This window comes from Microcaecilia unicolor, chromosome 4, assembly GCF_901765095.1.
Source record: "Microcaecilia unicolor chromosome 4, aMicUni1.1, whole genome shotgun sequence".
Taxonomy (NCBI): Eukaryota; Metazoa; Chordata; class Amphibia; order Gymnophiona; family Siphonopidae; genus Microcaecilia; species Microcaecilia unicolor.
Window position 1 is genome coordinate 9,533,832 of NC_044034.1, and position 26,326 is coordinate 9,560,157.

At 47.7% G+C, this 26,326-nt stretch overlaps 1 protein-coding gene across 1 annotated transcript in view; it reads right to left on the bottom strand.

Annotated features, from left to right (window-relative positions):
• Positions 1-211: 211 nt before the first annotated feature.
• The window catches only part of LOC115468204 (E3 ubiquitin-protein ligase TRIM39-like), a 47,669-nt gene continuing 21,554 nt past the window's right edge, over positions 212-26,326 (bottom strand). The window contains exons 5-7 of the mRNA XM_030199741.1: positions 24,495-24,604; positions 11,126-11,155; positions 212-738 (exon numbers count right to left, since the gene is read on the bottom strand). Of these exons, the coding sequence (XP_030055601.1) occupies positions 212-738; positions 11,126-11,155; positions 24,495-24,604 (667 nt within the window). The remainder of the gene's footprint in view (positions 739-11,125; positions 11,156-24,494; positions 24,605-26,326) is intronic.

Consider the following 26,326-nt stretch of genomic DNA (forward strand, 5'->3'; position numbering starts at 1 on the left):
AAATATTTTCCAGACATGCGTAGTGGACTCACACCAAAAATCACGTGGCCTAGTAAAAGGGGCCCTCAAGAAATAAATCAGGACAGAAGCTGGATTTTATGAAATCATAAGGAAGAGCAGCAGAGCTTCCCAGATTTATTTGTATATAAGAGTTTGATAACATAACTACAAATTCTCAAGCAGAGAGAGAGAGAATCCTGAATCCTGCTGTTTAATTCCAGGCTGGTAACTGGCGGATTCTCAAAGGAAATTCAGAATTAGTCCCAAAGAAAGGTCGGAGTTTCCCTGTGAAGGTATCGGTGAAGGTGAAGAGATGAGATTTATTCTCTGCATCATAAAACGAGACCTTTCCTGCCTCATAGTCCAGCAGAATCCCCACTGCCCTGGGGAACTCACTTAGGGGGAGCTGGGTCCAAGGGGAGGTGAGGGCCCTGCATATCTGCCTATACCACAGCTTCACTGTCCAGAATCCTTCCCCAGGTGACAGTGTGATCCCCCCCTTCCTCCTCACAGAGTCTTTACACACTCCCAATGTCCAGTAACTCACATCCCCCACCTCCACCTCCCAGTAATGTCTCCCTGAGGTGAAGCCCTCTCTCCCCAGCACACAGAAATAATCATCAAATCTCTGAGGAGTGTCCGGCACATTCTGTCCTGTGTTTCCACTTCTGACACTTTTCCCATCTTCAGACAGGACGAGATTAGGATAAGCAGTTTCAGGATCCAGAGTCACATTTACTGCAGAGAGAAGACACATTAATAAACATGAGCAAACACTTCTCATTAGCTTATCACACACCCACCACTAACCCATTGGCTCCTCACACACAGAGCTCTAACCTTCATTGGCTGCTCCTGCACCTACCTCTAACCCTCATTTGCTGGTTTTCCAGTCAATCACTTTTTCTATGACAGGAGCTCTGCTATTGACTATTCTCCAAAGACAAGCAGGCCAATATTCTCACTGATGGGGTGACGTCACGTCGGCCCGGAGGACTTTCCAGCAAAGTCCATGACAAAGTCTAAAATGTCCCCCGTCGCGCGGGCGGATGCAGTGCGCATGCGCGCGTCCACTTTCCCGCCCGCCGCGCGGGCACATTCCTCAGTTTTTTCTTCTCCGCGTCTGAGGTGACACGGAGCTCGACCTTCGTCTTCGTGTTCCTCCTGTGCCCGGAGGTGAAGATTCATCAAAAGGAAGTATCCTTTATAGTTAATTTTAGAAGTTTTTCGTTTATTAAGTTTCCTTTCTTTTAGCCTGCGATTTTATTTAAATCGCTCGATCGGGTTATTTTTTCCCGTTTTTTTCTTTGATTCTTTTGTGTCATCTTTTTATAGACACAATCGCGTCTTTTGATTTGGCAGGGACAATTTTTCCCGAGATGTCAACGAAGACGCCCAGCGGCTTCAAGCCTTGTGCCCGCTGCCATCGGGCCATCTCTGGCACTGATACACACTCGTGGTGTATTCAGTGCCTTGGGCCGGACCACCGCTCAGAGAGTTGTAAATTGTGTCTCGCCATGAAGAAGCGGACACTACTCTCTCGAGACGCCCAGAGAGAGAAGACTTTTGGGCCCGGTGCTTCGCCGTCGACGTCGTCTAAGTCGGCGCCCTCCAAACCGGCGCCGGGCAAGTCGGTGCCGGTGAAGTCGGTGCCGTCGAGGATGATGTCTTCGAGGCCGGCGTCGTCGAAGTCGACGTCGAAGGAGGCGTCGGCACCGGGAGACAGGGGACAGGCTGCCTTTAGACCCATGCACGCTGGGAGCAGTGATGCATCGAGTGGGTCTCCACCCGCCTCGGCGCCTCCTGCTGTACAGGCCCCCCGGGACCGCCCTGCGTCGGACCCGGCCCCGAGGAGACGTGTGGATTCCACGTCCTCCTCTCCGGTGCCGAGGAGTCTCGATGACATGCGTCGGGCGAAGGCCAAGAAGCATCGTCGTCGATCTCCTTCGAGACACGGCACCGGGAGCTCCGGGTCATCGATGCACTCGATGCCCGAGAAGCGTCGGTGCCGAGAGGATCGCTCTCCCTCTATTACTGAGGTTCCGACGCGTGGGGTCGCTGGCAGCCGAGTCCCCACTCCCCAACCTCAGCAGACTTTGCCTCTGGCACCTCAACCGACCCCGCAGCCTTTTCCGACGCCAGCTCTGGATGAGAGTATGCAGGCCATGTTCCCATTTTTCTTGAACATGATGCAGCAGTGGCAGTCGGCATCGAGGTTGTCGGTGCCGACGGCGTCGACGGGACCGGTGTCGATGTTTTCAGAGGCACCGGTGCCGACGGCGTCGAAGGTGTCGACATTGCCGATGCCGGATGTTCCTGCATCAGGCCTTCAGCCTGTGGTGAGGTCTGTCTCACCGGTGCCGTCTCCGGTGCCGGTGCCTTTGACTTCCCAAGTTGACTCTCCCGAGGCATCGGAGCAGGAAGCTTCCCCGGAGCCTCAGGGACCATCAACTTCTCGGCACCATCATAGAGGCCATCAAGCCTCTTCGTCGAGACGGGCTCAGATTCGGGCGGCTCTGTCTGAGCTTTTAGCCCCATCTGATGATACCTCATCCGAGGATGATGAAGGAATGCATGGGGAGTTCTCTGGCGAGGATTCTCAAGGCATTCCATCTGACTCCACTCCCTCGCCACAAAGGCAGCTGTCTCCTCCCGAGAGCTTGTCTTTTACATCTTTTGTTCGGGAGATGTCTGAGGCCATCCCCTTCCCCGTGGAAATTGTGGACGAGCCCAGAGCCAAAATGCTTGAGGTTCTGGACTATCCATCTCCACCTTCATCTTCTGCCACAGTTCCTTTTCATGAGACTCTTAAGGAACTTATGCTGAGGAACTGGGAGAAGCCTTTTTCAAGCCCAACCGTCCCTAAAAAAGCTGAGTCCCAATATAGGATCCACGGGGAACCCAGTCTCATGCAGACCCAATTGCCTCATGATTCAGCGGTGGTGGATTCTGCCCTCAGGAGAGCCAAGAGTTCCAGAAATTTCTCCTCGGCGCCCCCGGGGCGAGAATATGCAACTCTGGACTCTTTTGGGAGGAAGGCGTATCAGGCTGGTCTGCTCGCTTCCAAAATCCAGTCTTACCAACTCTTCACGAGTGTGCATTTACGGAACTCTGTGAGGCAACTTGAGAGTTTAGTAGATACACTCCCTGAGGAGAAAGCTGAACCCTTTCGCCAAGTGATCAGGCAGCAGAAGGCGTGTCGCAAGTTCCTGTCCAGGGGCATTTTTGACACTTGCGATGTGACATCTCGCTTTTCCGCTCAAGGTATAGCGATGCGCAGGCTCTCATGGCTGCGTGCCTCTAACCTGGAGGAAAGAACTCAGCGGAAAATAGCAGATATCCCATGCCGGGGGGATCACCTTTTTGGAGAGAAGGTTGAAGAGATGATTGATCATCTCTACCAGCGTGACAACGCTATGGATTCTCTCTCCCGCCGGGCGCCTTCTGCAACCACTTCCACTGCTAGGAAGTCTTTTAAGGGAAAGAGGAGTGCTCCCTTCGCTTCTAGAAATCGCAGGTACACTCCTTATTCCCGTCAGCCGGTTCAGGCTCGACCCCAGCCCGCTCGCTCTCGTCAGCAGCGGGCACCGAAGCAGCCCCCTGCAGCTCCCCAGCAAAAACCAGGGACGGGTTTTTGACTGGCTCCAGCAGAGCATAGCCGAAGTCAAAGTACCTGTGCCGAACGATCTGCCGGTCGGGGGGAGGTTAAAATTTTTTCACCAAAGGTGGCCTCTCGTAACCTCCGACCAGTGGGTTCTTCAAATAGTCCGGTGCGGGTACACCCTCAATTTGATTTCCAAACCTCCAAATTGCCCACCAGGAGCTCAGTCTTTCAGCTCCTACCACAAGCAGATACTTGCAGAGGAACTCTCCGCCCTTCTCAGCGCCAATGCGGTCGAGCCCGTACCACCAGGGCAGGAAGGGCTGGGATTCTATTCCAGGTATTTCCTTGTGGAAAAGAAAACAGGGGGGATGTGTCCCATCCTAGACCTAAGGGCCCTGAACAAATATCTGGTCAAAGAAAAGTTCAGGATGCTTTCCCTGGGCACTCTTCTTCCCATGATTCAGAAAAACGATTGGCTATGCTCTCTGGACTTGAAGGATGCTTACACTCACATACCGATACTTCCAGCCCACAGGAAGTATCTTCGGTTTCGGCTGGGAACACAGCACTTTCAGTACTGTGTTTTGCCTTTTGGCTTGGCGTCTGCACCCAGGGTTTTTACAAAGTGCCTGGCCGTTGTGGCAGCGTCGCTACGCAGACTGGGAGTGCATGTGTTCCCTTATCTGGACGATTGGCTGGTGAAGAACACCTCCCCGCAAGAAACTTTGCAGTCTATGCGGATGACTATTCAGGTGCTAGAGATGCTGGGCTTTGTCATCAATTACCCCAAGTCCCATCTCGTCCCTGTGCAAAAATTGGAATTCATAGGAGCTCTGTTGTGCACACAGACAGCTTGTGCTTATCTCCCAGGACCCAGGGCAGACAGACTTCTGTCTCTGGTGTCCAAAGTGCAAGCATCTCAGCAGGTCACAGCTCGGCAGATGTTGAGATTGCTTGGCCACATGGCCTCCACAGTTCATGTGACACCCATGGCACGTCTACACATGAGATCGGCTCAATGGACCCTAGCTTCTCAGTGGTTTCAAGCCACAGGGAATCTAGAGGATGTTGTCCGGCTGTCCACCAATTTTCGAAATTCCCTCAGTTGGTGGACCATTCGATCCAATCTGGTCTTGGGACGCCCATTCCAAATTCCTCAGCCTCAAAAAGTGCTGACGACGGATGCATCCCTCCTCGGGTGGGGAGCGCATGTAGATGGGCTTCACACTCAAGGAGCTTGGTCTCTTCAGGAGAAGCATCTCCAGATCAACCTCCTGGAATTGCGAGCGATCTGGAACGCTCTGAAGGCATTCAGAGATCGGCTAGCCAACAAAATTGTTCTCATTCAGACAGACAATCAAGTGGCAATGTATTACACCAACAAGCAAGGGGGTACCGGATCCCGTCCCCTGTGCCAGGAGGCCGTGCAGATGTGGCTATGGGCCTATCAAAACGGAATGTTTCTCCAAGCCACTTATCTAGCCGGTGTAAACAATGGTCTGGCCGACAGACTGAGCAGAGTTATGCGGCCTCACGAGTGGTCCTTGAACATGACTATTGCCAAAAAGATCTTTCGAGTTTGGGGAACTCCGTCGATAGATCTTTTTGCTTCCCAGGACACTCACAAGGTTCCTCAATTCTGTTCCAGACTCCAGGCCCACGGCAGACTAGCATCGGATGCCTTCCTCCTTTTTTGGGGAACAGGACTCCTGTACGCTTATCCTCCCATCCCTTTAGTGGGGAAGACTCTCCTGAAACTCAAGCAGGACCAGGGAACCATGATTCTGATAGCGCCTTTTTGGCCCCGCCAGATATGGTTTCCTCTTCTTCTGGAACTTTCGTCAGAAGAGCCATGGAGATTGGATTGTTTTCCGACCCTCATTACTCAGAACGAGGGGGCGCTTCTACATCCCAACCTCCGGTCTCTAGCTCTCACGGCCTGGATGTTGCGAGCATAGAGGTTGCCTCCTTTGGTCTCTCTGAGGGTGTCTCCAGAGTTCTGTTTGCTTCCAGGAAAGATTCCACACATAAGTGTTACTCTTTTAAATGGAGGAGGTTTGCCGTCTGGTGTGAAAGTAACGGTTTAGATCCTTTCTCTTGTCCTGCACAGACCTTGCTTGAGTACCTGCTGCATTTATCCGAGTCTGGTCTTAAGACTAACTCGGTCAAAGTTCACCTTAGCGCTATCAGTGCTTATCATGCACATGTTGATGGCTTGCCGATGTCTGGACAGCCTTTAGTCATGCGTTTCATGAGAGGTTTGTTTTTGTCAAAGCCCCCTATCAAACCTCCTCCAGTGCCATGGGATCTCAATGTCGTTCTCACCCAGCTGATGACAACTCCTTTCGAGCCACTGGATTCCTGCCATCTGAAGTACTTGACCTTGAAGGTCATTTTCTTGGTGGCTGTTACTTCAGCTCGTAGGGTCAGTGAGCTTCAAGCCCTGGTAGTTCATGCACCATTCCTTGTCTTTCATCATGACAGAGTAGTTCTCCGCACCCACCCAAAGTTTCTACCGAAGGTGGTGTCGGAGTTCCATCTGAACCAGTCAATTGTCTTGCCAACATTTTTTCCCCCTCCTCACTTGAGCCCGGGCGAAAGCAAGTTGCACACTTTGGACTGTAAAAGAGCACTGGCCTGTTACGTGGAGCGGACGCGCCCCTTCAGAAAGTCCGCCCATCTGTTTGTTTCTTTTAATCCCAACAAGAGGGGAGTTGCTGTCGGAAAACGCACCATCTCTAATTGGCTAGCAGATTGCATTTCCTTCTCTTACGCCCAAGCCGGGCTGACTTTGGACGGTCATGTCACGGCTCATAATGTTAGAGCCATGGCTGCGTCGGTGGCTCATCTAAAGTCAGCCACCATAGAAGAGATTTGCAAAGCTGCGACGTGGGCTTCGATCCACACATTCACATCACATTACTGCCTTCAACAGCATAGCCGACGCGACAGTCGGTTTGGGCAGTCGGTGCTGCAGAGTCTGTTTGGGGTTTAGAATCCAACTCCACCCCCCTAGGCCCATGTTTATTCTGTTCCAGGCTGCACTCTCAGTTAGTTGAATTTGGTTTCAGGTCAATTTTGTTTTTTGTCCTCGCCGTTGCGGGACCCAATTGACCATTCTTTGTTGTGTTGAGTGAGCCTGGGGGCTAGGGATACCCCATCAGTGAAAATATTGGCCTGCTTGTCTTTGGAGAAAGAGTAGTTACTCACCTGTAACAGGTGTTCTCCGAAGACAGCAGGCAATATATTCTCACAACCCTCCCACCTCCCCTTTGGAGTTGTATTCCTCTAATTCTTGTAATTAACTGAGGAATGTGCCCGCGCGGCGGGCGGGAAAGTGGACGCGCGCATGCGCACTGCATCCGCCCGCGCGACGGGGGACATTTTAGACTTTGTCATGGACTTTGCTGGAAAGTCCTCCGGGCCGACTTGACGTCACCCCATCAGTGAGAATATATTGCCTGCTGTCTTCGGAGAAAACCTGTTACAGGTGAGTAACTACTCTTTTTCACCTTCCTGCCTCATAGATTTGACTCATCTTATTGGATATCAGCTTTTCAGTGTACCCTATTAGAACGAGTCTATTCATACCAAGGAGGTTGGATAAAAACAGGAGATGGGATGACGTCAAAACGTTGAAGCCAATTAGGTTAATCTATGTTTCCCTTCCCCCACTCAGCCGTCATCCCCGTACTCTCAAAACAAAGCAAGCAAATATGAGCTGCTGCATCCTTCTTGTCATTCTTTATTCTTGGTGGAATTTTTATTTAATCTCACTTATATTCTCAAACATGCCGTCTTGTGCAACATATGGATGTACACAGAGGAAGTATATGAATAACCTTTCACAGGTAAAGTAGTAATTTCTTATAAATTGTAATCAGTGTGTCATTTGGAGGGGCTGATTGTAGGGACACCTTAGCAGACCTGAAAATTACTGCTTAGCACAAAGAAATTATTTAACTGGCCAGGAGTCATTTTTGGCCAGTTAAATTGCTTTGAATATCGACCCCTGAGTGGCTTGAAACAAACAAACAAAAAATCTGAGTAATAAAAATAACTTCTTCCATCTACTGTTCTTCCACCCAAAATATTGAATTTAAAAAAAAGAGCTCTGACTATATAACACCAGTAAAGGTGCATCCCCCCCCCCCCCCCATCAAGTGGAGGAGTGGCCTAGTGGTTAGGGTGGTGGACTCTGGTCCTGAGGAACTGAGTTCGATTCCCACTTCAGGCACAGGCAGCTCCTTGTGACTCTGGGCAAGTCACTTAACCCTCCATTGCCCCATGTAAGCCGCATTGAGCCTGCCATGAGTGGGAAAGCGCAGGGTGCAAATGTAACAAAAATAAAATAGATACTATTGGAGATTCTACATGGAATGTTGCTACTATTGGAGATTCTACATGGAACGTTGCTATTCCACTAGCAACATTCCATGTAGAAGGCTGCGCAGGCTTCTGTTTCTGTGAGTCTGACGTCCTGCACGTACGTGCGCCACATTGGTGATCTGCAAGGGCCGACTTCTACATGGAATGTTGCTAGTGGAATGTACGTGCAGGACATCAGACTCACAGAATCAGAAGCCTGCGCGGCCACATTGGTGAGCTGCAAGGGCCAACTTCTACATGGAATAGTGGAATAGCAACATTCCATGTAGAATCTCAAATAGTAGCAACAGTGGAGGAGTGGCCTTTAGGGTGGTGGACTTTGGTCCTGGGTAACTGAGGAACTGAGTTTGATTCCCACTTCAGGCACAGGCAGCTCCTTGTGACTCTGGGCAAGTCACTTAACCCTCCATTGCCCCATGTAAGCCGCATTGAGCCTGCCATGAGTGGAAAAGTGCGGGGTACAAATGTAACTAAAATAAAAAATAAAATAAATATCTCCATTTCCCCCACCCCAGGTCCAGCACATCTTCTTCTCCCCACCCCAGGGTTACCATATGGCTCCAGAGAAAGGAGGACACATTGAGCTAGTCCGGGTTTTGCTTCCATTGAAAGCAATGGAAGTAAAACCCAGACTGGCTCAATCTGTCCCATCCCACAGGTTCAGTGTTGTTATCCTATTCCAGAAGAGGACACATCCCACTGCACCAGATGGAGGCTGAGACCAGTCTGTTGATTACAAAAATTATTTTGATTTAAATTTGGATGTACAGTCCATTCTCGGCATTCACGATGGTTTATTGAACACCTAACTTCTTTTTGTTGTCCCCATAATCTTAGTTGTACAGCCATACAATGGTCTTAAGTATCGTGATGAAGAAGGTCAACAGCCAGTATACATTTCTTTTCTTTTTGAATTTTTTGATTCCAAGTATATTTATAGTTAGTTTTAGGATATAAACCCAGATTGCCTATAAGATTTGTTCATCTATGATGAAGCCCAACCTGGTACCTTTGTTTGATATCTTGTATCCATTCTCTCATGTTCTTCTCAATGACCCACTTTATTTTTTCTCTTTTTTCCTACCCTTGTTGGCAGGTCCTTCTCTCTCCTCGCACCCTGTCCTTCACTTCTCCCCTCCACCACACCCTATCCCAGAAGAACGGAACTGTTATGGCTTTTTTGCTAGAGAGAGGAGGAGATGTGGGGAACTTGGGGGGGGGGGGGGGGTCAGGACCCCTAATGTTCGTATTTTCAGGGCACTCCTCTGGATAATAAAACAAGGGTTACCTGTAAAATTTATTTCATCCCCCTAATTAGTTTTTGTGCTGATTTCAATCCTTGCTAGCTAGATCAGACCTTTTGAAATCGTGCAAGGACACCCATGTGACCCACACTCCTAACTAAATGGACCCCAAAACATGTTTATTCATTTAGTGTGATTTGTTGGGCAAGCAATGGGAGAAGGGGAAGTGGACCTTTTTACTGAGACAGATGTGAGTGGCTGAGAGACAGTTATACAAGATCTGGATGAGAGAGTGTGTCACAAGAATGGAAAAAAAAACCCTATTTTTTTCTATATTTTTGCTGACCAGTGTTAAGGTTGTGTCATGGGCAAGATACTGTACCAGGCAGCTTAAGAAATTATTGATTGTGAACTTTGTTACAAGGTTTTAGAAGATAAGTACATGCATATAGAATGGTCCAATGTAATTAAGATAACATTAATGGATATTTAGATCTGTATTAATTATTGGGTCAAGACTTCCTGTGTTTCATACAGTTTGAAACCACATTGTATCTGGATAGTGAAAAGGGGAAATTGGGAACAGTCTGCTAGCTTAACCACAAGGTCAGCTGATATATAGTATGGATATGCGATATTAATAGAACAGAAGTCAGATGTGTTGGATTAGGAAAGTAGATGATTGGTTAGTGGGATGTGCTAAGATGGCAATTAGTTTCCGGATTATTGTATGACATGTACTAAATCAATTGTATAAAAATGAGGGAAATCTATGTAGGTTGGGCTTCCTTGTTTCCAGGGCAGTGAACTGGAGTGGACCCAAGGAAGTCTAATAATTTCTTTTCTGTATTTCAGACTTGCTATAAGGCTCTGCTTGAGCTACAATTTACTTGTTTCCAGAATAAACTTTTCTTTTTATTTCACTTCTGAGTGAGTAAGTACTATTTGTTTTATTAGTGTATTAGCGTAAGAAACAAATCGAAGAACCTGGGTGTTCTAGCAGTAACCAGTTGGGGTTTGGCTAAGGTGGGTGCAGACCCCAACACAAGACAGCCAGAACTAGCAGAAAAGTGTTTCACGCTTTCCTGACCCTGGGTGATGTGTTTATAAATCTGTTTGGTTTCATCCTCACAGCAATGCTGTCCACAGTGCTTTTTTTTAATCAACCATTTGCATAATCCACAAATTTAACCACTTTTCCATCTTTTCTACTGACTCATCATGAAGCACAGATGTAGTTTTGGAACTTTCTGGTTCTGCTTCACGAACAGACCACTGAATCTCTTCCTTTTTTTGCTGGATGGATCAGATTGTTGATTCATTAAAATTTAGCTTGTGGCCAAAGGCAGAAACAGATATGCTGGAATGAAGCTTATCTAAGACAACTATTTTGTCACTAAGACACATCACATGTTTCTTTCTCTTACAATTGGTACCTGTAGCTTGTAACTCACCCCCTGGATGCTTGGTGGCCATTTCCAGAAGCAAACTATATTGTATTATTCAGATGGAAACAGTTCTTGTCTTAATCTGGTCATCAGATTAAATATGTTTATTCCATTTTGCAAGCAAATTTTGGAGGCAATGAGAAAAGGCCATTTACTGAAAAGTCCTGGGACTGCCACAGACTGCTGAGTGGGAGGCATTCACTCGTGGAAGTTTCGGAGATAAACTGGAGTCTCCCAATGAATGTGGGAAACTTGCCAGGTCTGAACCAGAGGGATCACTCCCTGACCCTGATCAGGGGAAACACACATTGTCTTCTCTATCACAGGGGTGAAAATGATCCCTAACACTGGCTGTAGGTGTCTGTAAAGCGAAATCACAGTCAAAGGACACATTAGTGGATTTGATGGTTTTGTATAATTATTATATATCAGTTTGTTACCTGTATATCTGCCAAATTCCATCCACCAATCTGCATTAAAATAAAGATGAACAATGATCAGATCGCAGAGAAGAGAAATAAGTACAATGATATAAAAAATATATTAGAGGTGAACAAGCATTAAAAATGTTAATCATGACATTAAAAATGTTAATCATGCAATTAAGTGCGCTAAATCACAGCATTTTGGGAATTAAAGAATAAAGATTCAAACAGCCTTCACCAAGTTTCTCTTCCCCAATCCCTACATTGACTTGTACAGCAGGGCTCAGACTCAGCGTTGCCTCAAACTCCTTGTCTCGCCCTGCACAGTGATTGGGCTCTGCAGATACTTGAGTCACGCAGTGCAGGAATTTGGGGAAGTCTCGCGGTTTCAAGTCTCAAGAGACCTGCCCTAACTTCATGCACCATGCAGCTCAAGTATCTGCAGAGCCTGTCCGTGCAGGGGGAGAGAAGGAGTTTGAGGCAGCTCCGAGGAAGGAGAAAAGAGTCCTGCTGTAGAGGTAAGCGTGGGGGAGGGGTGGGTTAGCATTAAAAAAACACAGGCAGCATCAAACAACATGGTATGCGTTAAAATATTAATGCATTTATAGTGTTATTAACACATTAATTGCCCACCCTAAAATATATAAGTGGCTAACTGAATAAAACTTACCTATTCCTGCAGGATGTGATTTTATTTTGTAAAAAAAACAATAAAGAAAGAGAGAAATTTTAGAGATTTTGAATTATAAAACTGTCCTTCAATTGTCTTATAATTACATTCATACATAAGAACTGCCATTCAGGGAAAGACTGAAGGTCCATCAAGCCCAGTATCCTGTTTCCAACAGTGGTGAATCCAGGTCACAAATACCTGGCAAGGTCCCAAAAGAGTAAAACAGATTTTCTGCCGCTTATCCCAGGAATAAGCTTATGACAAAGCAAACACATGACTTCCAGGGTGCAATGCAACAAAATAAAACAATCTTTGCCTTATCACCCATTCCTTCTTCAGGTTATACTCAAATAGAAGTGACAATAGACAACGCAAGGTCATTGTTGCTTTGGGAAGAACTGATGGTATAAAGTAAGAACGTAGTCACAAAAGAGAGAGTATTACAGCATACAAGCATAGAACACAGACAATAAAAGCAACACTGGACCTTCAAGAAAGAGATAACAGCCGTCCTTTATTGTGAAAAAGACCCGACATGGGCCGTGTTTCGGCACACAAGCGCCTGCCTCAGGGTCTAACATAAAAACACAGAGATATGATTATAGATCCAGACCACACATAAATTTACATACATACCAGGGGGGATAAGAGGGTTATAAGCATAATGTTAAAATAAAAATTAAATTGTTGCAATGTCATATGCTGGAGCCAATGGCTTGTTGTTATGTTTGAGATATTATTTCAATAAAAATTCAAAGTTAAAAAAAATATATATACCATAGTGTAATAAATGGTTGAATTATAAAAACATACAAACAATATAAAATATAATAAAATGAATGAGGAACAGAATCTTGTCAGTGATAATCCAGAAATAATTAAACTCAATATGTACAGGCATGTGTACGTTGAGAACTTGATGTACAAGAATGTCAAATAAATTCTGGGATATGATATGATGACTCACTCTCTCTATAGCTTAATGTGCAAGAACATCAAATTAATGAGCCATTGTAATTCTAATTCACAATGGCGCAACTTCGAGACTCAAACAAGATCTCTTGTTTTCATAATACGGTCGAGGACGCCCAAATCTCAACATTTAGGTCGACCTTAGAGATGGTCGTCCCCTGTTTTCAGCGATAATGGAAACCGAGGACGCCCATCTCAGAAACGACCAAATCCAAGCCATTTGGTCATGGGAGGAGCCAGCATTCATAGTGCACTGGTCACCCTGACATGCCAGGACACCAACCGGGCACCCTAGGGGGGACTGCAGTGGACTTCAGAAACACCTTCCAGGTGCACAGCACCTTGTGTGCTGAGCCTCCCAAACCCCCCCCCCCAAACCCACTCCCCACAACTGTACACCACTACCATAGCCCTTACGGATGAAGGGGGGCACCTAGATGTGGGTACAGTGGGTTTGTGGTGTGTTTTGGAGGGCTCACATTTACACCACAAGTATAACAGGTGGGGGGGGGGGGGGGGATGGGCATGGGTCCGCCAGTGCACTGCACCCACAAAAACTGCTCCAGGGACCTGCATACTGCTGTCAGGCAGCTGGGTATGACATTTGAGGCTGGCATAATATATTTTTTAAGTTGTTTTTTGAGGGTGGGAGGGGTTAGTGACCACTGGGGGAGTAAGGGGAGGTCAACCCCAATTCCCTCCGATGGTCATCTGGTCAGTTCGGGCACCTTTTTGAGGCTTGGTCGCAAAAAAAAAAAAAAAAGTCGGCCAAGTGCTCGTCAGGGACGCCCTTCTTTTTTCCATTATCGGCTGAGGACGCCCTGTGTTAAGCACGCCCCAGTCCCGTCTTCGCTATGCTTCCGACACGCCCCCGTGAACTTTGGTCGTCCCCGCGACGGGAAGCAGTTGAGGGCGCCCAAAATCGGCTTTCGATTATGCCGATTTGGGCGACTCTGAGAGAAGGACGCCCATCTACCGATTTGTGTCGAAAGATGGGCGCCCTTCTCTTTCGAAAATAAGCCTGTCTGTATTCATTTTAATGCAAAATCCACAAAAACATATGAATCTAGTCATATAAACAACCATATTCCCACCCCAAAACATTCCTTTTTTCACTCCCTCCCCCCACCCTTTAAGTAACCATAATAATGAGAAAACGCTGCATAATTAGTGTGATATTGACTGGATAATATGCTAGTTTTTTGTGTTTTTTATATGAGATATATGCTATTCTTTTCATTAGTTGTCCAATTTGCGCCATTATGTGACATGAGCCATATACATTATTTATTACGTGACAGGTGCTGCTCTTTTCCCATTTGTCCACTTTTTCTATTTCTCCCCTCTTGCTTATCCCAGCCAAACCCTTGTGTTCCCTCCCCACCCCCCTCCTTCTAACATTTTGTAAACCTCCCCTCCCTCCCCAGCCCTCCCCTCCTAATTTAGGGCACCACATGGCTTACCCTTGGGCTCCAAATAGAGGTGAAGTGACCCACAAATCGCTTACCAGGTACCCCAATATCTACTGTTAACATCTCTGAACCAAACTGTTACCATATATAGAACCAAAGGCTTGTCCCATTATAACATCTGCAGTAATCTTTTTCAACCGACTGTTCCAAATTTCCCCCCCTTGATCTCGGTTTTCAGGAAACTTTTGTGGCGGATTGCTGGCGTTGTAGCCTTCTCGGGCATTTTGCCCACTCTTCTCCAATTGGTAGGAGCGTTAAATGTGGCTCCTCGTTTGTTCACTCTAGCGTCCTCCGGCTCCAATCGCAAATCTGCTTCGGGACAGATTTCTCTGGCCTCCTCCAGCGTTTGTATCTGATGCATTTTCCCTTCTTTGTAAAATACAAGGGCGAAGGGATATCTCCATCTATATTGGATATTGAGATCTCTGAGCCGGCGCGTGAGTGGCTTTAGTTCAACTCTTCGCTGTAGCGTTGCTGCAGCAAGGTCCTGATAGATCCCAATCTTATAGGAATCCCATTTGAAATCTTGGACTTGGCGTGCCGCCTTTAATATTTGTTCCTTCAATTTGAAGCTGGTAAAGCATGCTATAATGTCTTTTGGGGTGTTGTTTTTCCCCGGGCCCAGCGCTCTATGGGCTCTTTCAATCTGGATTGCTTCCGCCTCAATAGTTGTGTCATTTGCCGCCAGCAGTGCACTCACTAGCTCCTGTACCACTTGTTCGCTATTTTGATATGTAGGGGTTTCAGGCAGGCCACGGAATCTTAAATTGTTGCAGCAACCTCTATTTTCAAGGTCATCTACTTTCATGTTCATCTGCTGATGTTCTTTTTGTAAGTGTGAGATCTGCTGTTCCAGCGATGTGAGATTCTACTTGTAGCTCCGTTTCTTCCAAACGGGACCCCAGTTCACGTATCTCGCTTCTTAAGTCCGTTCCGAGTGTCACCACCTCCGATCTAAGCGCTTTAATGTCTGCGCTGATATTCTGCAGCCAGTTTTGGAGGGCTGGTGGGAGTTCTTCCTCTTCCCAGCCCGAGACCAAGCGCTCCGATATGTTGCCTGCTGAGACCGCATTGGCAGCTTCTGGCGCTGCCTGTAATTGCTGGGCCTCTGCCATTTTGTCTCGGGCCGCCTCCGCTCTGCCCAAAAAGGCGAAACAGGAGAGATTAAGCTCTGAAGTTGCTTGGTTCGTCGTTTTCCCTACTCCTGCGGATCGGGAAGCCATTCACTAGTGTTATATTATTCAGCTGAGCGTCAGGTTGGTCAGATTTGCTATTTTTCTTTGTGGGGTATCGGGAGCTCTGCTCTCATGTGACCATGCTGTTTGGTGACGTCACTTCCCCCCCCCCCCCCCCCCCATTTGTCAACTTTTTCTAAATAGCAGTGTTCCCAGATGTTCCTTTGAAGTTTAAGTGTTGAAGGGAGGCTGTGTTTTCTTTTGTGAGTGTGCAAGTAGCTGGTAAAAGTGGGACTTTCACTTCAGCTGAGGCTCTGTGAATTATATGTCCTGATCTTCCCAGGTACTGTTTAGGCAGTATACAGATGTTTAGTTAGTGTTATAATTAATATTTCAGTTACCTGTTATTGTTTGCTATTTCTACTGTTTTGTTCCACTGTTCAATATTTTTAAGAGAATAAACCTAACTGTTTGTTCGCCCTATTTGTCTGGACTGATAAAGAATCCTGGTGGTTTGTGTGTTGGGTCTGTGAGTGATTTCTGGGAACTGTGGGTCCACTGGGAGTGTGGCCCCAAGTAACCTAGAAATCACTAGGGATACCTTGAGAGCGGGAGACTCACCTAGAGAAGGTTATGACCCAGTTGGTGGGAGGAGGGTGCTAGTGTAGAGCACAAGCAGCAGGTGAAGGCAGACCTGAGCTTTGTTGGGGATAGACCCTTTAAGTTGCTGCAGGATAACCCCAGGTGGGTGGCTAAGTGTTTTGTGACAACCTTGTGTCTTTGAATTTGGTTATATGTTACTTTAGTGCATCGGTATGATTCTGGGCATAGCGGCTTAGATTTATGCTTTATTTGTAATATCTCTGTCAATTCCATCTGATGTACTATTTGTCTTATTTGAAGCACCATTTTCGCTTAGATATGTAACCAGCCCCACGCATGATTTTGTATTTTTTGTGAGCCGAGTGGTAATTCCAAATTTAGAATGCACCGAATCCGTGACCATCTGCAAGTATTGTTTGATTTGGTTGTTCATAAAGGACCTCTTTTACCAAGCTGGTGTAAAAGGCTAAATCTTTCTTTCCTGCAGGAAATGGCCGTGCGGCAAGTAAAGCCAGTGTGGTCTAATTTGTTTTATAGCATCAAGATTTCTTTATACTCTTTTTAAAGGTTTGTGATGGCTTATTTTCATTTTTCACACTTGAATTATTCTGGCGTTAGAGTTATTTTTGATCACTTTCTTTACGCTTTATTCCCTCTGGTGCTCTAGTTACTCTTTATCACTGATTTTCAACATTCACCCTCCTTTTACCAAGGCAGGGAAAAAGTGGCCTGTGGCAGTAGGAGTATGTGAAAGTTAAGCGGTATAAAAAATGTTAATAAGCATAAAGATAAACCAAGCTGAGGAAATAGTTTTTCATGGAAAGGAAGGTGGATCTGTGGAAGACAAAAGAATCTCTCAGGGTTTGCAAAATGATGGTTGAAGATCTGGGGAAAGTGAGATGGGCAGACTGGATGGGGCTTATGGACTCCATCTACGGAGATGTTCAGTCTTTCTGTCTGTGGTCAGAACAATCTCAGATTTTCACCAATAGATAATAGTTTCTTGGTACGTTACCCCCGTCACTATACTGCAACAACTCTGAGCAGTCTATCCTTCCACTGCCCACACTAAACTTGCTAATCTCAGGGTCAATAATAGCGCTGAAATTTGGACAGTCTGTCTTGGCATTATCGACACAGGGCCAGGATGGTTTGGAGGTTCAGAATCGGAAGAGTCAGAAGTCACCTCATTAGTGGCAAGATTCAGTCTAGTAACTGGGTAACTATCTGGATAAAGTTAGGACAACAAAAAGGATGTGGTAACTTTATCTGGGTTATTATTCGGTACCCGTCAGAATATTGCCAGTCAATGTATATCCATATACTCAGTATCTTGGTACAGCCCAGCACTGAAAATGGGAAAATTAGGTTCTTACCTTGGTAATTTTCTTTCCTTTAGTCATAGCAGATGAATCCATTACGTATGGGTTGTGTCCATCAACCAGCAGGGGGAGATAGAGAGCACTCAAAAACCATAGTGCCTTATGGTCAGCTAGCTCCATCTGCCTCTTCAGTATTTGAAGCTTCAAAAGCAGCATAACAGACCGCAATGGGAACAACATAAACTTTCCTCACAGCGAACAATGGCCCCATAACAGGAGCATTAACTCAATGGAGGGAATGAACTCATCCTCCTGTAACTGAACAGTAATCCTGAAGACTGTTTTCCAACTTTCTCCCAAGGAAGGACTATATCTTCAGGAAAAAAACTGCACATCAAACAGAGTCACATCATTAAACAATCAATCAGACAGTTAATCAGACAGGGAGGGCTCTTGGATTCATCTGCTATGACTAAAGGAAAGAAAATTACCAAGGTAAGAACCTAATTTTCCCTTCCTTGTCATCAAGCAGATGAAGCCATTACGTATGGGATGTATCAAAGCAATCCCTATATAGGGTGGGAACAAGTCACACCACGCGCTAGCACTTGTGCTCCAAAACGCGCATCCCTCCTAGCAGCCACATCCAGCCTGTAATGTCGGGCAAATGAGAACTTAGAATCCCATGTTGCTGCACTGCATATCTCATTAAGAGAGAGTGCTCCAGTTTCAGCCCAAGAGGAAGAAATCGCTCTTGTAGAATGCGCCTTAAAGGCTACAGGCGGAGGCCGGCCGGCCAGCAGATAAGCTGAAAAGATAGCTTCTTTGAGCCAGCGAGCAATAGTGGCTTTAGATGCTGGAGACCCTCTGCGAGGACCTGATAGTAAAACAAAAAGATGATCAGAGGTCCTGAAAGAATTTGTAATTCGCAGATACTGCAACAGAGTCCTGCGCACATCCAAAAGGTGCAACTGCCCAAAAGATTCTGGAAACTCCTCCCTAGCAAATGAGGGTAGAAAAAACAGGCTGGTTTAGGTGAAACGCTGAAACCACCTTAGGCATAAAGGAAGGCATGATACGTACCGTTACCCTGGACTCTGAGAATTGCAGAGATGGGTCTTGACAGTTCAGCGCCTGGAGTTCTGACACCCATCTCGCCGAAGTGATGGCCTCCAAAAAGACGGCCTTTAGAGTCAGATCTTTCACTGAAGCTCGCCGTAGCGGCTCAAAAGGAGAACCCTGAAGAGCCTTTACAACTAGCCCCAGGTTTCAAGCTGGACAAGGTGCCCACATGGGAGGACGGAGCCGAAGCACCCCTCTAAGAAACCGTGCAATATCTGAATGTGCAGCTAAAGACACGCCTTCAACCTTACCATGAAGGGAGGCCAATGCTGCCACTTGTACCCGCAGGGAATTATAGGCCAAGCCTTTTTGTACACCATCCTGCAAAAAGTCCAGAATCGGCGAGACAGGAGCCCGCATGGGTGTGATCGCTTTTGACACACACCAAACTTCAAACTGGCACCAGATCCTGGCATAAGCCACGGAAGTGGATCGCTTGTGGGCCTGCAGGAGAGTGGAAATTACATTATTGGAAAAGCCTTTGTTTCTCAATTGCACCCTCTCAATAGCCATGCCGTAAGACCAAAGCGGCAGGCATCCTCCATGGTCACCATCCCTGCGACAACAGGTTCTGTACCAGAGGCAACGGTAGGGGAGCCTCCACCAGCATCCGCCGGAGATCCGCATACCAAGGCCTCCTGGGCCAATCCGGGGCGAAGAGAACCACTTCTCCTGGATGAAGCCGAATCCGCAGGAGCACTCACCCTATCAAGGGCCACGGAGGGAACACATACAGGAGGCCCAGAGGCCAGGGTTGAGCCAAGGCATCCAACCCTGCCGAGCGAGGATCTCTCCGTCTGCTGTAAAAGCACGGGACTTTGGCATTTGTGCTTGAGGCCATAAGATCCGCTGCGGGCGTCCCCCATTTGGCACAGATCTGCAGGAATACTTCATCTGCAAGTTCCCACTCCACTGGATCGATTTGATGCCTGCTTAGATAATCGGCTTGCACGTTGCTCTGACCTGCAATATGAGCTGCTGACGGAAACTGCAGATGTAGCTCGGCCCAGTGGTAAATCTGTTCGGCCTGCGCGGCTAGTGCTGTGCACTGTGTACCGCCCTGTCGATTTATGTAGGCCACTGCTGTCATGTTGTCCGACAGAACTCTGACAGCCAATCCCTCCAGGGTCACTTGGAAGGCCAGAAGCGCCTGAAACACCGCTTTCAACTCTAGGCGGTTGATGGACCACTCCGACTCGTCGGGTGTCCAGAGACCCTGGGCATGCTTCCCCTTGCAATGTGCACCCCAGCCCTGCAGGCTGGCATCTGTAACCACTAGGTACCAATCGGGGAGTGCCAGCGGCATTCCTCGCCGCAGCATGCTGTCTGAGAGCCACCACTCCATGCTGAGCTGGGCCACAGGGAGCCACGTGAGTCTGCATTGATAATCCTGAGATACTGGAGATCATCGATGAAGTAGGGAATACTGCAGAGGTCTCAGGTGCGCTCTCGCCCAGGGCACCAATTCCAAGGTGGCCATCATCGATCCCAACAGCTGGACAATGTCCCAAGCTCACGGGCGAGGCATCCTCAGGAGCAGACGGACCTGATTCTGAAGCTTGCACCGCCTTTGCTCGGGTAAGAATACATATCCCGAGTCTGTGTTGAACCGGGCCCCCAAATATTCTAGATATTGTGAGGGGGTCAGGTGACTTTTGGCAATATTGACGACCCAGCCCAGAGATTGAAGTACTGAGACCACTCTGGCTGTAGCTTGATGACTCTCTGTTGCAGAGTCCGCTCTGATGAGCCAGTCGTCTAGGTACGGGTGAACCTGGATACCTTCTCGCCTGAGAAATGCAGCCACTACCACCATAACCTTGGAAAAGGTTCGGGGAGCTGTGGCGAGACCAAAAGGCAAGGCCTGAAACTGGAAATGTTTTCCCATCACCGCAAACCGCAGAAACTTCTGGTGTAGGGGCCAAATTGGAATATGCAAGTAAGTTTCTTTCAGGTCCAGAGACGTGAGAAACTCTCCTGGCTGTACCGCCGCAATGACGGAGCGCAGGGTTTCCATGTGAAAATGCTGCACTCTTAAGGACTTAATTCTTTTAAGTCCAGAATAGGGCAAAAAGACCCACCTTTTTGCGGCACCACAAAGTAAATGGAGTAGCGGCCGCAGCCGTGTTCGGCGGGAGGCACCGGGGACACCACCCCTAATTGAATCAGGCCTTGTAAGGTCTCCTCTACCGCCGCCCATTTGGCGGCAGAGCCGCAACGGGACTCCACAAACACCTCTTACCGGGGCATTGAATTCTATACGGTAACCATCTCTGATCTGGTCCAGAACCCACTGATCTGAGGAAAACTTGGCCCACTCCTCGAAAAAGAGGGAAAGTCGTCCTCCTACTGCAGGAAACGAAGAGGGGGCCGGCGCACCATCACTGAGAGGGTCGCCCCTGAACTCCAGGCCTTGAGCCTGCGGCTGCGGGACGTTTGTCCGAGCGAAAGAAGTTCCTCTGCTGAAAATGGGCACGCGAAGTGAACCCAGCAGAACGCCCCGGGCGGTACCTTCTAGCTTCTCGGAAGCGAGGTTTATAAGAGGAATGAACCGCCTGACCCTTGGAGGGAGGCCGAGGTCTGGGGTTTGGCATCCCCCAGGCCTTTCACAATTTTCTCCAACTCCTCACCAAACAGGAGAAGGCCTTGAAAGGGCAACTTCACCAACCTTTGCCTAGAGGCCATGTCCGCCGCCCAATGCCGTAGCCACAGAAGACGGCGAGGCACCACTGCTACAGCCATCTGTTTAGCCGAAGCTCTGACAATATCATAAAGGGTGTCAGCCAAAAAGGACAAGGCCGACTCCATCCACAGGGCCACCTCAGACAAGGGTTCCGCTCCATCACCGGGCTGTTCAACTGCCTGTTGCAACCATGCCAGGCAGGCTCTAGCAGCATAGCAGCTGCATGCAGGTGCCCGAATAATAAGACCTGCAATTTCAAAGGACCGTTTCAGCGCTGATTCCAGCCGCCGGTCTTGCATATCCTTCAGGGCCACATCTCCTTCAACAGGGAGGGTAGTCCTTTTTGTCACAGCCGTGACTAGGGCATCCACTTTAGGCACTGCAAAGCGAGCCAAATGTTCCTCACTTAGAGGGTATAATTGCCCCATTGCCCTGGAAACTTTCAAAGGTCCCTCGGGGTCAGCCCATTGAGCTGAAATAAGCTCATGGATGGAGTCATGCAAAGGAAAGGCTCAAGCAGGCTTTTTGGTACTAGCCATCCTAGGATTCACAGAGGAGGCTGAGCCACTGTCAGGATTTTCAATAGAGAGGGCCTGTAAGGCATCAGAAATAAGCGCTGGCAGCTCTTCATGGTAGAAAATCCTCACCGCGGACGGATCATCCAGATCCTGTGGCAACTCTGCACCTTCTTCTGGCTCCTCTGGCCATGAGGGCCTGCCAGACCCCTCAGTCTCCACCACCCGACCACGGGGGGGGGGGGGTGCGACACTCTCCAAAGGGGAATTAACCCTTCTGCGCATCTCTTGTGGCCAGCTATCAGGGAAAAACGCCTCAGAGGGCAGTCCCAGGCCAGAATCCGCTGGAGGGGCAGTAAGGGGGGGCCGTAGAAGACCCCTTGGGCAGAGTTCTTTTAAGCATATATGCCTTATGCATCAATAAAACAAAGTCAGGGGAGAAAAACTCGCCCTGGTCACCCGGTTCCAGTCCGGGGCTAGAAGCTCTTTGATTAGCCTCAATCTGAGGACCCCTCCCGGATTCAAGACCCTCCGCCTCAGCAGGGGTCACACCATGTGGCGCATTCAAAATGGCGCCCGCTGCCAGTTCCACAGAGCGGGAAGAATCCTCACTCGCCATGCTCAGGCCGGCTCTAACGCCTGAACAGCACGATTTACAGAGCCCCACTGCGGATCTGCACTTGCCACACTTAAAACAGTGCTTTACAACCTCCGCAGCCATCGCCGAAAATGGCGGAAAATTCAAAATGGCGGCTTCACGCCAAAAACATCTCGATCGCGGGCCCTCCCCAGAGGAGCTAGAAAGCACTCTTACCTCACTGGACCGAGTATCAAAGCTCCGGTCACGCTGTAGAATCATAAGAAAACCTCTTTTCTGAGGTTGCAGCGCCAAAGTGCGACGCAACATTTTTATTTTTAACTCTGTAGAGGAAACAGCAAAAGAGGCAATCAAATCAACTCTGGAGGTGCAGAAGAGTGGGAAAGGCAGGGAAAGGCGAACCAATGTGCCTGCATCCACTAAGTAGAGTAGGAAAGGGCAGGGAAAAGCGAACTGTGTTCACATCCACTGGGGGGATGGGTAAGGCAGGGAAAGGGCTAACCTATGTGCCTTTAAAGTGAAGCTACAATAGCCTTAACACCCCTGCTTCCACTGGCAAAGCTCAGGAGCCACCCCAGGCAGAATTTAGAAGGAGCTGAAAAAGCTGCAATCACCCTGCTGGGGAGATAGAGAATACTGAAGAGGCAGATGGAGCTAGCTGGCCATGAGGCACTATGGTTTTTTAGTGCTCTCTATCTCCCCCTGCTGGTAGGTGGACACAACCCATTCGTAATGGATTCATCTGTTTGATGACAAAGAACTCAGATTTATACTTTTATTTCTGCACATTTTTAGTGGAATCATCCAGAGCATTTGAAAAGAAGACAAACCAAATTAAAAAGCGATCAATTCCCCTCCGAAGGGACACCACCTTGTAAGTGATGGAGGGGCTTCCGTGTTTCAATGACTCAGAGGGCTACGCTGAAGGGTTACCCATATCAGACAGGCCTCTGAGGAGAAACCAGACAAAGAGTGTCCCAAATTAGGGAGAGGGGAAAGATGGTGACCTGAAGCTCGTACACTCAACGGCCCAGCTGTCCTCTGAAGTTCAGTTTTTGTTCACTTGAAATTTCCTCTCTGCATTGCAGTTGCCTTAACAGAGGAAGGGGACAATGGGGGGTCAGCCGCCGATGACCAGCGTTTTGTCCCCTGTGCAGCAAGTGTGGGACCGCTGTGTGACGAGCTGCCCATAGATGACTGGGTTGATGAGTCCTTTGATTAGCGCCAACGAAGGAGCGTCGATGCTCTTAGACCTGGAAACAACTTCATCGCTCAAAAATCATTTAACCACCATGCCCAAAGGAGTGGAGGAGTGAGTCAGGAGTGTATGCTGAAACGGAAGTCGTTTACAGCTGAACCCGTGTCGGCGGTGCTACTCCTAAACCCTTAAGAGTTATCAGCTTGGAGTTTTTGGCTCCCGTGGAGGTTGCATTGAATGTCATCTGGAGGGTGCTCCAGGACCTGACGGTGGTAGAGAATGACTTTGCTTCAGATACAGTCTTGTTAATGAGCCACATGGATAATCTAATCAAATCCTTTGAGAATATACAGCAAATGAAGTTCTACTGAAGTAGGAAACGGTTAAGATTTGAAAATGATAAAAGACCAGAAAAAATTTGAACAAAATGAATATTGTTACAGATGATTAATATCGAGATTGTTGTTTTCCCAGAGTTCCGGGTATGACTCCAAATGTTTTTTTTTCCTCTGAAATGATTCCTCTTAATATATTAATTCAAAAGGAGTGAAGCCTGTGAAACTGGGATTACTTTAATCAGCGGGAATTGGATTGGAGATTCAAGGGTTTGTATTGTTAAACAATTTCTGGTTTTAAAAGGGAAAAAAATGAAATCAGGTGTATTACTTTCACTAATATTGGACAATAAGTATGTTTCCAATGAAATTGATGGACTATGCACCGTTATGGTCTTGAAGAAACCAACCAGATGATCAATGTGGAATAATGATTTAGATAAATAATAACTGGGGATAATCGGGTTAATACCACGTTTTCTTTGTTTGCTGTTGTTTAAATTGATCTCCTTGTCCTGTTTCACTCTCCCTATTTATTTTGTGGTCTAAGAAAGAGAAAGATTGTATAAAATCCATTGATCTTGTTGAGATTGTTTTCTTCTAATATTGTTTTAATGTACAATCATCTCTGTTTTACTGTTTTGCAAGTGATCCTTGTAAAATGAAAAAATTATAAATAAATGATTAAAAAAAAAAAAAAGCGATCAATTCCTCACCTCCAAATTTTCTAATCCATTTTTTCAGCTGCTGAGGATAGCGCAATTGGAAACCCATTTTCAGATCAGTAGAAACAGCCTCTGGTACTGGAAACTTCATTTTCTGACACCTATGGGTTACAAAGTCATTGGGATTATTCTGGGAGATGTTCACACCCAGGGGATAGAGATGTAAACAGTGGAAGGAATGAAATATACCATGAACACTCAGTTTTCTGTGATTATGGGACTGATTTTTGAAATAGGAAAACATTCAAAAAGTGGCACAAAATGGCATTTGGAAATCGCCACCTGGGCATATTTAAGCCTGCCTGGATCAGTCTGATCAACCCCGGCTGCGCTGAATCTGGAGCTGAGACCGCAGCTGAAACCGACCAGTGGAACACCGGCGGTCTGACCGGTCTGAAATCCAGCCGGACCGAGGCCGACCGACGGCCTAGCGGGAGACCGCCACGAGGATGGCCACGAGGTTGCGCCCCCGCGATCCGAATCCGGAGCACCGGAGAGACCATCGAAACCGGTGTGGAGACGGAGAGCCCAGAAGTGGAGAGCCCAGAGGTGAGCCGCGACTACATCTTGCAACTCCGTGCGGCCACCCAGTGAGCTCGGGGAGCCGTGTTCGCGGCACCGGGGACGATCCAGCCGACCACGCGACTGGTGGAGAGTCGGCCGGACAGTGGTTCATTGCCCGGAAGGCCGCGGAACGAGCGGAGCGCCGACCGGCCTGGTTGGCCTGAGGTCCGGAAAGCAGGAGCGGCCAATCCCCTATGCGGCGCGCTCCTGAATCGTCCGACTGCTGCCCAGGAAGCCGCGAGCGGATTGAGGGAAGCGGGCGCACCCCGCACCCGACTGCTCCACGCTTCGGAACGCCGACAGACAGGAGTTGATCAGCTTGAGGTGCGGCAAAGCGACGACGACTCCTGAGCCACACGCAAATCATGTGGTGGCTGCGTTAGAGACACCGAGCACCAGACAACCGAGCCACTGGTCCCGTGGCCGCCGTTCGGGACATCAAGGCCGACCGCTGATAACCAAGATCGACTGAGGACCAACCTGCCGGGAACAGGAGCTGCCTGCCGAGGCTGAACAGAGTAATAAAATACCCTGCTCATCTTAAATGCATGCATTGCTTTAGCATGATTTAAAAATCCTCGCTATACCCTGCTGTGTCTTATGCCAATATAGCACCTTTAACTGTTGCCATGCTTTAATTTAAATTGCTGCTAAGACTAATGCAAATGTAAATATTACCTCATTCGCATAACAGCGAACTGTTACCAAGCAAGCTTGCATGCACTGCTTTAGCTTTTACATAATTTAAAAAATCCTTGCTTTACCCTGCTTTGCTCTGCTTACTCTAAACTGAAAGCCATAGCGTCCTATGCCAAAATAGCACCTTTAACTGTTGCCACGCTTCAATTAAAATTGCTGCTAAGACTAACGCGAATGCAAATACTACCTCATTTGCCTGATAGTGAACTGTTGGCAAGCATTCAGAGTAGGCTCGCCCAGCAATAAACTGTTGCCAAGCTCTAAATTAAATTGTTGCCATACTTAAATACAAAGTTAAGTAACACTCTGCCTGCCTAGCACTGAACTGCTGCCAGGTTTGAACTAAATTGTTGCTAGATTAACTAAAAATGTTAGCACTACTTCGCTTGAATTGTAACCAAGCTCAAATGCAATTGTAAACGTAGTATTGCTCAAATATACACCAATTACTTATTTGTCACAACACCCAACACATAGAAATGAACACCAGCAATACACTCATAACCATCCAGTGTCTCATTATATTCTCAACACAAAACCTAGACAACAACAACTCCACT